At 43.5% G+C, this 13,299-nt stretch overlaps 1 protein-coding gene across 1 annotated transcript in view; it reads left to right on the top strand.

The window, feature by feature from the left end:
• Positions 1-12,974, top strand: part of nt5dc4 (5'-nucleotidase domain containing 4) — a 30,864-nt gene extending 17,890 nt beyond the window's left edge. The window contains exons 11-18 of the mRNA XM_002932544.5: positions 5,311-5,421; positions 6,509-6,575; positions 6,953-7,123; positions 7,896-7,947; positions 8,466-8,526; positions 9,135-9,311; positions 9,869-9,952; positions 11,020-12,974. Coding sequence (XP_002932590.2) covers positions 5,311-5,421; positions 6,509-6,575; positions 6,953-7,123; positions 7,896-7,947; positions 8,466-8,526; positions 9,135-9,311; positions 9,869-9,952; positions 11,020-11,064 — 768 coding nt within the window. The 3' untranslated portion in view covers positions 11,065-12,974. The remainder of the gene's footprint in view (positions 1-5,310; positions 5,422-6,508; positions 6,576-6,952; positions 7,124-7,895; positions 7,948-8,465; positions 8,527-9,134; positions 9,312-9,868; positions 9,953-11,019) is intronic.
• The last annotated feature ends 325 nt before the right edge of the window (positions 12,975-13,299 follow it).

Genomic DNA, 13,299 nt, shown 5'->3' with positions numbered 1-13,299 from the left:
TACAGGGGTAGGGGAGATAGCTCTCAGTACAAGTGAGGGAATACAGGGGTAGGGGAGATAGCTCTCAGTACAAGTGAGGGAATACAGGGGTAGGGGAGATAGCTCTCAGTACAAGTGAGGGAATACAGGGGTAGGGGAGATAGCTCTCAGTACAAGTGAGGGAATACAGGGGTAGGGGAGATAGCTCTCAGTACAAGTGAGGGAATACAGGGGTAGGGGAGATAGCTCTCAGTACAAGTGAGGGAATACAGGGGTAGGGGGATAGCTCTCAGTACAAGTGAGGGAATACAGGGGTATGGGAGATAGCTCTCAGTACAAGTGAGGGAATACAGGGGTAGGGGAGATAGCTCTCAGTACAAGTGAGGGAATACAGGGGTAGGGGAGATAGCTCTCAGTACAAGTGAGGGAATACAGGGGTAGGGAGATAGCTCTCAGTACAAGTGAGGGAATACAGGGGTATGGGAGATAGCTCTCAGTACAAGTGAGGGAATACAGGGGTAGGGGAGATAGCTCTCAGTACAAGTGAGGGAATACAGGGGTAGGGAGATAGCTCTCAGTACAAGTGAGGGAATACAGGGGTATGGGAGATAGCTCTCAGTACAAGTGAGGGAATACAGGGTTATGGGAGATAGCTCTCAGTACAAGTGAGGGAATACAGGGGTAGGGGGGATAGCTCTCAGTACAAGTGAGGGAATACAGGGTTATGGGAGATAGCTCTCAGTACAAGTGAGGGAATACAGGGGTATGGGAGATAGCTCTCAGTACAAGTGAGGGAATACAGGGGTAGGGGAGATAGCTCTCAGTACAAGTGAGGGAATACAGGGGTAGGGGAGATAGCTCTCAGTACAAGTGAGGGAATACAGGGGTAGGGGGGATAGCTCTCAGTACAAGTGAGGGAATACAGGGGTAGGGGAGATAGCTCTCAGTACAAGTGAGGGAATACAGGGGTAGGGGGGATAGCTCTCAGTACAAGTGAGGGAATACAGGGGTAGGGGAGATAGCTCTCAGTACAAGTGAGGGAATACAGGGGTAGGGGAGATAGCTCTCAGTACAAGTGAGGGAATACAGGGTTATGGGAGATAGCTCTCAGTACAAGTGAGGGAATACAGGGGTTATGGGAGATAGCTCTCAGTACAAGTGAGGGAATACAGGGGTTATGGGAGATAGCTCTCAGTACAAGTGAGGGAATACAGGGGTTATGGGAGATAGCTCTCAGTACAAGTGAGGGAATACAGGGGTATGGGAGATAGCTCTCAGTACAAGTGAGGGAATACAGGGGTAGGGGAGATAGCTCTCAGTACAAGTGAGGGAATACAGGGTTATGGGGGATAGCTCTCAGTACAAGTGAGGGAATACAGGGGTATGGGAGATAGCTCTCAGTACAAGTGAGGGAATACAGGGGTAGGGGAGATAGCTCTCAGTACAAGTGAGGGAATACAGGGGTAGGGGAGATAGCTCTCAGTACAAGTGAGGGAATACAGGGGTATGGGAGATAGCTCTCAGTACAAGTGAGGGAATACAGGGGTAGGGGAGATAGCTCTCAGTACAAGTGAGGGAATACAGGGGTAGGGGAGATAGCTCTCAGTACAAGTGAGGGAATACAGGGGTAGGGAGATAGCTCTCAGTACAAGTGAGGGAATACAGGGGTATGGGAGATAGCTCTCAGTACAAGTGAGGGAATACAGGGTTATGGGAGATAGCTCTCAGTACAAGTGAGGGAATACAGGGGTAGGGGGGATAGCTCTCAGTACAAGTGAGGGAATACAGGGTTATGGGAGATAGCTCTCAGTACAAGTGAGGGAATACAGGGGTAGGGGAGATAGCTCTCAGTACAAGTGAGGGAATACAGGGGTAGGGGAGATAGCTCTCAGTACAAGTGAGGGAATACAGGGGTAGGGGAGATAGCTCTCAGTACAAGTGAGGGAATACAGGGTTATGGGAGATAGCTCTCAGTACAAGTGAGGGAATACAGGGGTATGGGAGATAGCTCTCAGTACAAGTGAGGGAATACAGGGGTATGGGGGATAGCTCTCAGTACAAGTGAGGGAATACAGGGGTATGGGAGATAGCTCTCAGTACAAGTGAGGGAATACAGGGGTAGGGGAGATAGCTCTCAGTACAAGTGAGGGAATACAGGGGTAGGGGGGATAGCTCTCAGTACAAGTGAGGGAATACAGGGGTAGGGGGGATAGCTCTCAGTACAAGTGAGGGAATACAGGGTTATGGGGGATAGCTCTCAGTACAAGTGAGGGAATACAGGGGTAGGGGAGATAGCTCTCAGTACAAGTGAGGGAATACAGGGGTATGGGGGATAGCTCTCAGTACAAGTGAGGGAATACAGGGGTATGGGGGATAGCTCTCAGTACAAGTGAGGGAATACAGGGGTAGGGGAGATAGCTCTCAGTACAAGTGAGGGAATACAGGGGTAGGGGAGATAGCTCTCAGTACAAGTGAGGGAATACAGGGGTATGGGGGATAGCTCTCAGTACAAGTGAGGGAATACAGGGGTAGGGGAGATAGCTCTCAGTACAAGTGAGGGAATACAGGGGTAGGGGAGATAGCTCTCAGTACAAGTGAGGGAATACAGGGGTAGGGGAGATAGCTCTCAGTACAAGTGAGGGAATACAGGGGTAGGGGAGATAGCTCTCAGTACAAGTGAGGGAATACAAGGGTAGGGGAGATAGCTCTCAGTACAAGTGAGGGAATACAGGGGTAGGGGAGATAGCTCTCAGTACAAGTGAGGGAATACAGGGGTATGGGAGACAGCTCTCAGTACAAGTGAGGGAATACAGGGGTAGGGGAGATAGCTCTCAGTACAAGTGAGGGAATACAGGGGTATGGGAGATAGCTCTCAGTACAAGTGAGGGAATACAGGGGTAGGGAAGATAGCTCTTAGTACAAGTGAGGGAATACAGGGGTATGGGAGATAGCTCTCAGTACAAGTGAGGGAATACAGGGGTATGGGAGATAGCTCTCAGTACAAGTGAGGGAATACAGGGGTATGGGAGATAGCTCTCAGTACAAGTGAGGGAATACAGGGGTATGGGAGATAGCTCTCAGTACAAGTGAGGGAATACAGGGGTAGGGGGGATAGCTCTCAGTACAAGTGAGGGAATACAGGGGTAGGGGAGATAGCTCTCAGTACAAGTGAGGGAATACAGGGGTATGGGAGACAGCTCTCAGTACAAGTTGATCCAGGGACTGGTTCAATTGCCATCTTGGAGTCAGGAAGGAATTTTTTCTCCTTAGTGGCAAATTAGGAGAGGCTTGTACAATACCCAGGGAGTGCAGGGGAAAGCAGCTGCACTTTATTGTATATTCCTTTGTAATCCTTTTTAAATCACTATCCCAGCTTGGTTATTAGATGTAAGGTCAGTCCTCAACAATTCTATTCTAACCTTCCCTGTAATTTGATCTTGTGATTATGTGATTAGGGATAGTAGATTTGATATTTCTTTTTAGCAGGACTTCTTTAAAAGAGATACATAACATAAATGAAATTCCCCAGTCGCGTAACTAGACATCCCCGGGCCTGGGCATGCAGCAGCCCCCCCCCCCCCCCCCCCCCCCCGGCTCCGACACATTTTTGTGGCGTAATTGCACCGGTGCAAGTGCCCAGTGAGCCCTGAGTGGGTACGGGCCATGGTGCAATAGCATCCTCCACACCCTTAAAGAGATACTGACACCAGAAATCTTTACATCTTTCATAACATTGTCTTTGCATGAGCTTTATAATTTTGCCATAAAAGTATTTACTGATGCTTTTTCATTCCTTATCTGATCCCCCATGTTCTTCTATGAGGGGGCGGCCATATTTGTACAGCAGTAGGCCGTTAGCATTAGAAGCTATAACTGACAGGCTGAGAAGGGACAGTCAGGTTGGCAAAACAGTCAGGTATAGGAACTTAAAGCAACAATTACATACAAAATCAGCCCTAACAGTGAAAAAAGATCAACATGGCCTATAGGCAACTTTTTATGCAGATTCATAATTTGAAAAGTCGTTTTTTCGTGTCAGTATCACTTTAATAGTTATGCCACTGAATTCCCAGTTTTGTAGGCAATAATGAATAATATATGGTTCTGGTTTTACTCTGGGTCAAAAATTATCATTAACTTTTAAAAATAGCCCCTTTATTGGAGCTCTCCATAGTCCCTGCCATAGTAGGATAGCCAATCACAGCCGTGCAGTCACACAAGCAAAGACAGACTTTAGTCCCCTATCAGGTCAGCCTAGCTGCTGATTGGTTACTGTTCTACAATGCAGTGTGCTGCACAGCCTGGGAAAGGAGGCATAGGGGAGTGAAACAGATGGGGGACAAATGGGGTTTTTGAAGAAATTGTCAATAAATCAGCACATTCCTTCTATATTTATAATGCACTGGTATTTGTTTTAGACATGGTATGTCCCCTTTTAGTCTATCTGATTGTGTGAAAACAGCAAAATGCAGGAGAAGGCACTTTGGGGCTGTTATGTGGTTCAAATGTGCCATCCCCTAAAGCTGGTCTTCTGCAAGCCTGCAATCTATTCAGATCAAGTCCTGTATAGTAACTATTCCAAGTGAAAAGAAGTGTTCAGGCTCTTTAAACAGTGATGAAGAAACCCTAGTGGTGCCATACATGTAGTTCCATGATGTATTAATAAACAGAAGATTCATTTTGTTTGATTTATTCAAAGTGCAATGCCCTGTGTTTTCCAGTGAATAAAGCCGTTAATTTTGCATCACTGCCCATATACATTGGGTAAAGATGCTGAGCCCTGGCTTCAAATACTAAAGGTTATTTTAGACACAGAGCCTTGTTCCTGTGGAACTACAATTGCTGACATTGACCTGGGTTCACCTCCTTTCTGCTGCCTTTTGTGACCAATGGCATGTTCTTTGACTTTAAACCTACTACTCCTTGCCCTGACCTTGGCCTGTTATTGGATATGTCTTCTTGTGAACCCGCTGACACCTTTCCTGGAATTCTTACCTCTAGGCCCTGTCTCGGCAAGTCTCTGTTAGTGTGGGCTGTTAGGGTGCTATTTGTCAATTAAGAACTGCCAGTTGGTAACCAGCCAACCAGGGGCATGGATCCAGCAAACCTTCATAAAAATGATTTCCAGCTCCAGAACAGAAAAACTATAATTCAAATAGTACAATATATTGCTTGTGTTATTTGCTTACCTGACATAAATCACAGATGATCTACAGTTGCTGATAGCATCATAGATTCCATGTATCCGGCTTCACCTTTTTCCCTTGGGGATTGTATTAGGCCCCAGCCAGGGGTAAATGATTTAATGGAAATTTGCTTGTTCCGTTGCAGGACATGGACACCCCCAAGAAATCCTGGCGCTCTTATTTTGACTTAATTGTCGTGGATACCAGGAAGCCACTCTTTTTTGCAGAAGGAACTGTTCTACGGCAAGTCAACACCGTGAGTATCTACCCTGACCCTCAGGACTACGGTCTCCTGTATCATATTATATATTTCAAAGCTGTTTCTCCATTGCAATACTCCTCTTGGTCTCAGGAGCAAAATGGTCTCCCCAATTGCTTTTGGGATTATTTTTCCAAAAAAACAAATAGTAATCTGCATATAGTATGGAGGATTCAGATAAGCACTGAAACATTTAATTACCGAATAATTAAATTACAATCATTTTTTGCTTTCCTTTGACAAGTGAGGGAACACAGGTAAGGCAATTGTCATGCCAAGGTAAGTAGGTGGTTATGCCAGTGTATCAGCTGCCATCTGGCTATGATGAAACCTATGTCTAGGTGCAAGACAGGTGGAGCTAGGGGCATATTAAAAGTGTTTATTGGCAACTCTAGTTCAGCTGAATACTTCAGAATAAAGCTCTCCTACATGGACAAAAAAACGCTTCTTAAAGGAGAAGGAAAGTCATTTCCTAGAAGCTTTCTCTGTTTGTTTAAAATTGCAGCTGCCATTTTAAGTAGCTTCCTGCTGCAGCTGTAGCCTTGGTAGCTCAGATCACACATTCCTAAGGGAGGGGGGAGGGAGTTCTTAGCATTCTTATGGGAGGGGGGAGCAGGAGAGAGGGAGGGAGAGAGCTGCGCAGACTCTGGCCCCAGGAATAAAGGATTTTTCTGAGAGTGGAAGTGTGATACTGAAGAAAATTCAGAGTCCTACCGTAGGTTCCAGTATTCAAAGAAAGTACTCATCAACAGGTAACAGGCCCTGTGCTGGCTGTACAACTTTCAAATTCAATCCAAATAACCTGGAGAGTACACATGTTCTTCAGTGCAACAGTGTAACAGCGGTGCAGTGATATCTCAATAAATTACACTGTTGCACTGAGGAACATGTGTACTCTCCAGGTTATTTGGATTGATACTGAAGAACATGTTTACAAAAAAGGAGACAAGAAATCCGGTTTTCTTTTGATAGAGGACTCAGTGCAGCTTTTCTGTGAGTGCTTATGGCTGTATTTACATAGACCTTTCTGATAAAGCTTACTTAGTTTTTATCTTTCCTAAGATACATTTTGACTGTATTGCAGGACAATGGAAAGCTGAGGATTGGAACATATACCGGCCCACACCAGCACTGTGCAGTGTACTCAGGAGGTAAATCCGCCCCCCCCCCCCAGCTGTGGGCTCTTCTCTGCACCAATCCCTTGGATGTTGCTCCCAGTGGCCTCAAAGCCATCTGTTTAGTGTACTGCCCAACAGATCCTACTGTAGGCTGCCAGTTCACATAAGGGCTACCAAACAGCCAATCACAGCTCATATTTGACACCCCCAGGAACTTTTTGGGAACCTCTGGCCTAGAAGTTTCACTGTGACTCTGTAAGGCAGATACAAATCACAGCTATTTCCCACCCAGTTCTATTTTTTATCTTTGAATTTAAAATGTTATGTTCATGCACTTCAGCTAGGTGTCTTGCCTACTTTCAGTGTTTTGTGGCACCTGAAGATATTTCATGTCTGTTTGACTGCTTTAGGCTCCTCTGACATTGTGTGCGATCTACTTGGGGTGAAAGGGAAAGAAATCCTGTACGTGGGGGATCACATATTTGGGGACATCCTGAAGTCTAAGAAAAAGCAAGGATGGCGGACCTTTCTGGTGGTACCTGAACTTGCCAAGGAACTCACTGTCTGGGCTCACAAAAGTGGTGAGTAACTATGTGTATAATGTGATAATACAAATTATGCAAAATGCTGTCTTTCTTCCAATGTCTCTGTATGTTTAAAAACATGATTGCCTGAAATGACGTGGGGTAGAGAATAACAGATCTGGGGGTAGGTCAGCAGCAAGGGTTCATAAGCGGTAAATAAGGGTAAAAGCTGGCAGAAGACAAGCAAAAATTCAGGCATAGGCCAAGCCAAGCGCAAGAACTTGCAGCTGGTAAGATGATCTAGCACAGTGTTGTCCAACTTTTTACATGTATTGGGCTGATTACTTCCCATACAGCATGTTGAGGGCCAGATTATATTAAAATTATGTCATACAATGAAGTCTATGGAGCTCTAGAGCAAACTGGGGCCATAAAAATCCTTTAGAGAGCCACATCCAGCCCATGGGCCTTCAGTTGGACAGCCCTGATCTAGCAAGTAAAGATGCCATCTGGCATCATAATATACTTGAACAAAATTGAGCCATCTCCACCATCTTTTTTTAAGCCAAGCAGAGCATCTGTGCTGACCTTCACACTCAGGCACCAGCCTGGGCACAGGTTATTGTGAGCACAACCAAAAGGAACAAATAGGGGTACCCACATGAGTTTACAGAGATACCACAATGTGCTCACAAAAGCTCCTCCCTGTTACTTTGCCCTTTCCTATTTGCCCTGTGTTGTAGATTTCAGATCATTCTTGTGTCAGAAACACAGGTAAGTGTGTGTTATGGAAATACATGGCATTTAAACTTTTTTTTGTTATCACCAGAACTTTTTGATGAACTGAAAAACCTGGATGTGGTTTTGGCTCACTCGTACCAGTAAGTTTCTGTTCTTATTGATGAGATATGCCACATTTAGCAGTTCAGAAGTGCAGCTCCCAGCATCACGTGGGTGATTTGAGCCATGTTGGAAGTTGATGTTCTGCAACTAAAGGATTTCCTATTCCTGCTGGGCCTAGAAAACATGTGAGCTAAGGCTCACTGGTAGAAATGTGTCCTTATCCTTACCAGTAATATTTATAGCCCAGCCTCCTCTGCTCCTATTTTGAAGAATGATGGGATAATTAAATCTGCCCTCAATTACATTAACTATTTGAAATTGTACATGGCAGTTATATGGGTTATGCAAGTTTGCATCCTTCCCAGCTTGCACAGCCTATTCAGTAAAATATGAAATGTATTGGCTGAGGCATATCAAGCACCTACCAAAGGCCTTTGCCTGGAATGTTGCAAGTTGTAACATCTGGGACCACAGGCTGCCCATCCCATGTAGGTAACATCTTGTTCCTTGTAAAGTCACCCTTGTGACCAGAGCGTCTCATGTATTTTCCACCCAGGCACATGGACAGCAGCAGCAACAAGCCTCCTGATATTAGCGCCATTCAGAAGCAGATCCAGGTAGGTACCATCAGATTCCATTGCCATTATTGAGAGTGGATACAGAACCAGAAATAGCCATTTAACATAGTACAGCGAGCGGATCTTTCTAATCACTTCCCTCATATAAGGGGTGCCTAATCACAGACATGCCCTCACAGTCTGGGTTTCTCAAAGTCAAGACGAGGCAAAGACACATACAAATATTCCACCTCCTGTGTCCTCTGCTTCTGGGAATCAGCAGATTTCTCTAAAATAATTTGATAGTGGATGGATGGTGACTAGCAGCCATGGTATTTAGCACTCTTTATGCCCTAAACAGCTTTTGGATTAGGCCAATGGATATTCCCTATAAATACACCGAATCCAGGATTCAGATCAATCCCAGCGCCTTCAAAGCCAACCCGTAGTGCTTAGCCTAAACAAATCCAATCAATTAAGGTCGCAAGATTTGGTATTTGGCCAAATCCAATATTATGTATTTAGTGGTGGTTTGGAAACAATTGCTGTTAAAGAATGAGAAATCCCAGAATCAGGTGGTCTGTGTATTGAGGAAAGTGTATCCCAGAGCAATTTTGGGGCCTGCCATGTTGACTTGATGATATATAACCAATGCTTTGCATGTGCAGAGGGTAACGCACGAGATGGATATGTGCCATGGGAAGATGGGCAGTCTGTTCCGCTGTGGCTCCAGGCAGACACTCTTCTCCAGTCAGCTGATACGATACGCTGATATCTACGCCGCCTCCTTTGTGAACCTAATGTACTACCCCTTTAGCTACTTGTTCCAGGCACACCCTGTACTGGTATGTTCTCTCTGTACCTCCAGCTTAATAGCAACTTTATATGTAACTTTTCTTGCAAATGTTTTCAGGTGATAATGCTGTGACCTTCCCCAACCCCACCCCACATCTCTTTGTGGAAGGGATGTGCTTCCTGCTAAAGGCACACTTACTATGCCTTGTTATAGCCTCCAGAGACCCTATCAAGCATTCTGACCTCCAATGCCAGCCAAGCTGTCTCCTCTCTGCAGTGAGAGCCAATGTTCCAATGTGCTTCCACTGCAAAACGGAAGACAGCATGGCCGAACTTTACGATACCTTTAATGATCACCGTGAGTGATCAATCATTTCATTTATTTTTCAAATGGTTTCTTGCCCACTAAACCAATCGTGTATAACTGCAAATGTTCAGAAGCCATTTTAGCAAATACGTAAAACCTTTTCACCCCCAGGAGGCAAACTGAGCAATGCTATAGCCAGATTTTATTATCTTTAGATCATTTCTAATATATTTATGTGCGGGAAGACTTGAGTTTTATTCAACATCAAAAACTGTTGCCTTTTATATTTACTGTTTCAAGATGCCACATGAGTCCACAGTGGAACAAGTGAGCGCAGATGGAGAAGGTGAAAGCAAAGAACAGCTTTACTTCTATGGGAAACAGGTGAGCAGCGCTGGATGTTTAACGGTCATTGAAGGAAGGGAATGTGCTGAGCAGACTTGTGCTTTTAGCCGGGCAAACTGAAATGACTTTCATATTCTCACACTTGGGTTCGTTAGAGTAAATAAGGTGTCATGACCTCCTCCTTATCTAAAAACTTGCATCTGTGCGGAGAGTTTATGCAGAGCTTGTTATCTATTTAAAGGGGAAATTCACTGAAACAACTTGAGCTTTTTGAAAATTAAAGCAACTTTCAGTTATAAATATGCAGCCTTTTCATGATTTTTCATATAATAATATGATTTGGAAACAGTTCCCTAAGCCCAGCCCCGCCCCGCCCCCTGTTCTCCTGCTGATCTGGCGGACTACTTAAGAGACTCAAAAATAAAAAAAAAATAACACTAGTCGACTGCCCTCAGCCTGCTTCCTCCAAATCCCTGCACATGTGATGTCAACAAGATAAGGAATAACAGTGCAATGCATTATGGGTTATGTAGTTCCTGCATGCTGTCTGTAAACTGTTGAGCCTTTGTTACAATTTGTAACATCAGTGTTTTAGTCCCTCCTCCCCTACCAGGATTTTAAATGATGCAGAGAGAAAAGCGTTTTGCAGCTGAATTTATTTAAACTTTTTGAAGGCACAAATTACTTTTATAGGTATATTAGGGGTTTCTGTGTTGTGTGGGGCTCTTTGGTTTGGAAGCTGGAGTTCCCCTTTAAACAATGTCTCCTGATTACAGAGGAGGAAGGGTTAGAAGTAAAGTTAAATAAGTTAAAACAAAATACTGATCTGTGCTTTGCATTAAGTTAAAGTTAAGGAAATACTGATTTTTTTTCACATCACATTTTATTTGGTCGACATTGAACAAAGGTATATACTGCCCCTTTAAAGAAATTATATATTTTTGTTGTTGTTGAAAAGAAGTTTAATTTTGGGGGAACCCTAAACTATAGGACAAGGGCTCACATTTTAGGCCACTACACACAATATAAACCCCCTATTTTCTCTACTGTGGCACAGTTTAATCATCAAAAGTGCAAAAAACTAAACTTTGTACTTATTTTAATAGAGGCTAAAACAACTGACACACGACTCGAGTGAAGAGGACAACTGAAGCCGCATATTTTCCAGAAATGCCAGAACTCTATTTACTCAGCACCCTGGGTTGACGCCTGCAAGATGGGCCAGACCAAGTAGATTACAGGGTCTATGAACCTATTCCGTTTCTTTTTTTTCTCTCAATAGGAAGACAAAGGGTATTTATGTTTCTCATCACCAACTGCCTTTACGGAGCCTCTGGCATTTATATTATTCTGCATTGTATTCCAATGGTACAGGCCTCTCAGATTTCCCAGCTTTGGAGCTCCCACTGGGTATATGGGCAGTAAGGACTAACTTTTCATAGCAGGTACTCGGATTATGATCAAGTCAGGTGCCCAACGCCATCTACATTTTATACATAGAAGTATTATTATTAAGGTTACACCCTTAAGGTTAATATTGTCATGTGATGCAGCTTGTCTTTGAAATGCACCAATAGACAAAGTTTAATTTATGTTAAATTACATGTGCTGGTTTTTGACAGGTGGAGAGAGTTTTTCATTTATCATTCCAGATATGCAGCCAAAATAATATAGGACTGAGAAAGTTGTTCCAGCTGGGTGTACATTAGTTGCAGTGTGGTATCTGTCTGCCAATTTTCCTGCGCCATAGTCAGAGTGCAAAACCATTGTGCACACGTAGCCACCATGAGCACAAGAATAATGGTCTGTATCAGGATACAGTGGCCAAGGTACAGATAGAATTGTATGAAACAAAGTATTCCAACATCCTGCCTGATTTCTGCGTAGTATGGATATTGGCTGCTTAGTCAATCAGGCACATTGGAAAGTTTAATGTGTAATTTAGAATAGTTTTAGTAATTTTATTAGTTGTAAAAAGCTTGGTGAGTTTTCCCCCTAGGGAACTGTAGCTTCAGTTCCCTGTAATAAAATAGCTGTAGCATTTTTGCAAATTCTCCATCTACATGGAGTGCCTTATCTGCTTACGTACCATGTTTGGTAAATTTCTGCCTCCAACTTATATAAACTAAAAGCCATAAGGCACAATAAATATAAAGCAGGCTATCTTAAAGAATTCATTTTAGTTCAACTTGATGAAATATATTTGAAGTTGGTAAAGGTTTGTGCTTCTAGAATTCTATACCCACAGATAGTTCCTTCTACGCCAGTGAAATGGGCAAAATATATATCCCATTCATAGTTTATAACAGGAAATTGGAAACATTTTGTTCAAAAATAAAATATTCAATGATATATTGCAGTTCTCTTCTCCCACTCAAGTGCACCTCTATGCCTTTTACCTTCTTCAGCAAGAATTCCTATATCACTTGCCAAGCTTGGACCTTTACCACTAAACAATCCCAAGTGCATCTTCAGGGCTTGTATTTGTAACAAATTCAAGCGCATTTCTTAAGCCTTTACCTTCCTTAACAGCAATTACAAGTGTGCCTCCCAAGCTTGTATCTCTAGCAACCATTCTAAATGCACCTCCCTAGCTTGTACCTTTTTCCAGCAACAATCCCAATAACATCTTCAGCTTGTACTTTTTCCACCCAAGAATTGCATACCACCCAAGCTTTTTAATTCTCATAAGGCAGTACACAGGCTGTACCATCTTTAGGATCAAATCCCAAGTACAGCAACCACAGGTTTTGCTTTCTTTAGCAATAATACCTAACTCTTAACTGCACCAACTGCATGCGCCATCGCCGCTTAAAGCTTTTCTACAAAGGCACAATAAATAAACCTGCAGCACCAACAAATCCGCTGATACCTCTTATTACTTGCAGATGATTCTGCAATGGATTTAAAAGGTATAGTTCACCTTCAAGTTTACTTTTTGCATGATATAGATGTTGGTATTTTAAAGACATTCTGTATTTGTCTTCAATTTAAAGGAGACATTTTAGATACATGGAAAAAACCCTAATTTTGTAGGCAATAATGAATAATATATGGTGCTGGTTTCACTTTGAGCTAAACATTAATCCTATCTGTAAAAAAATAGCTCCCTATAGATCCTATCAGTTCTCTGTCCATGTTTCAAATGAAGGGTGGGCGTGTCCTAACAGTCCCTGCCAGAAGTACAGTAGGAGGGCTTCAGTTCCCTATCAGGTCAGGCTAGCTGCAGATTGGTTCCCATCCTACAGTGCAGTGTACTGAGAACTGCCGGCCCCCCTGCACATCCAGAAAATTCAGCCAACAGGAAGTGGAACAGATAGGCGGGACTAGTGCGGTTTTGGGGGAATTTCTCAATAAATCAGTCGGAAACACTTTAAGCCCAATCA

This window comes from Xenopus tropicalis, chromosome 3, assembly GCF_000004195.4.
Source record: "Xenopus tropicalis strain Nigerian chromosome 3, UCB_Xtro_10.0, whole genome shotgun sequence".
In the NCBI taxonomy this organism is placed as follows: domain Eukaryota; kingdom Metazoa; phylum Chordata; class Amphibia; order Anura; family Pipidae; genus Xenopus; species Xenopus tropicalis.
Note: the sequence above shows the minus strand (reverse complement) of the source record. Positions and strands in the feature narration are given on the sequence as shown.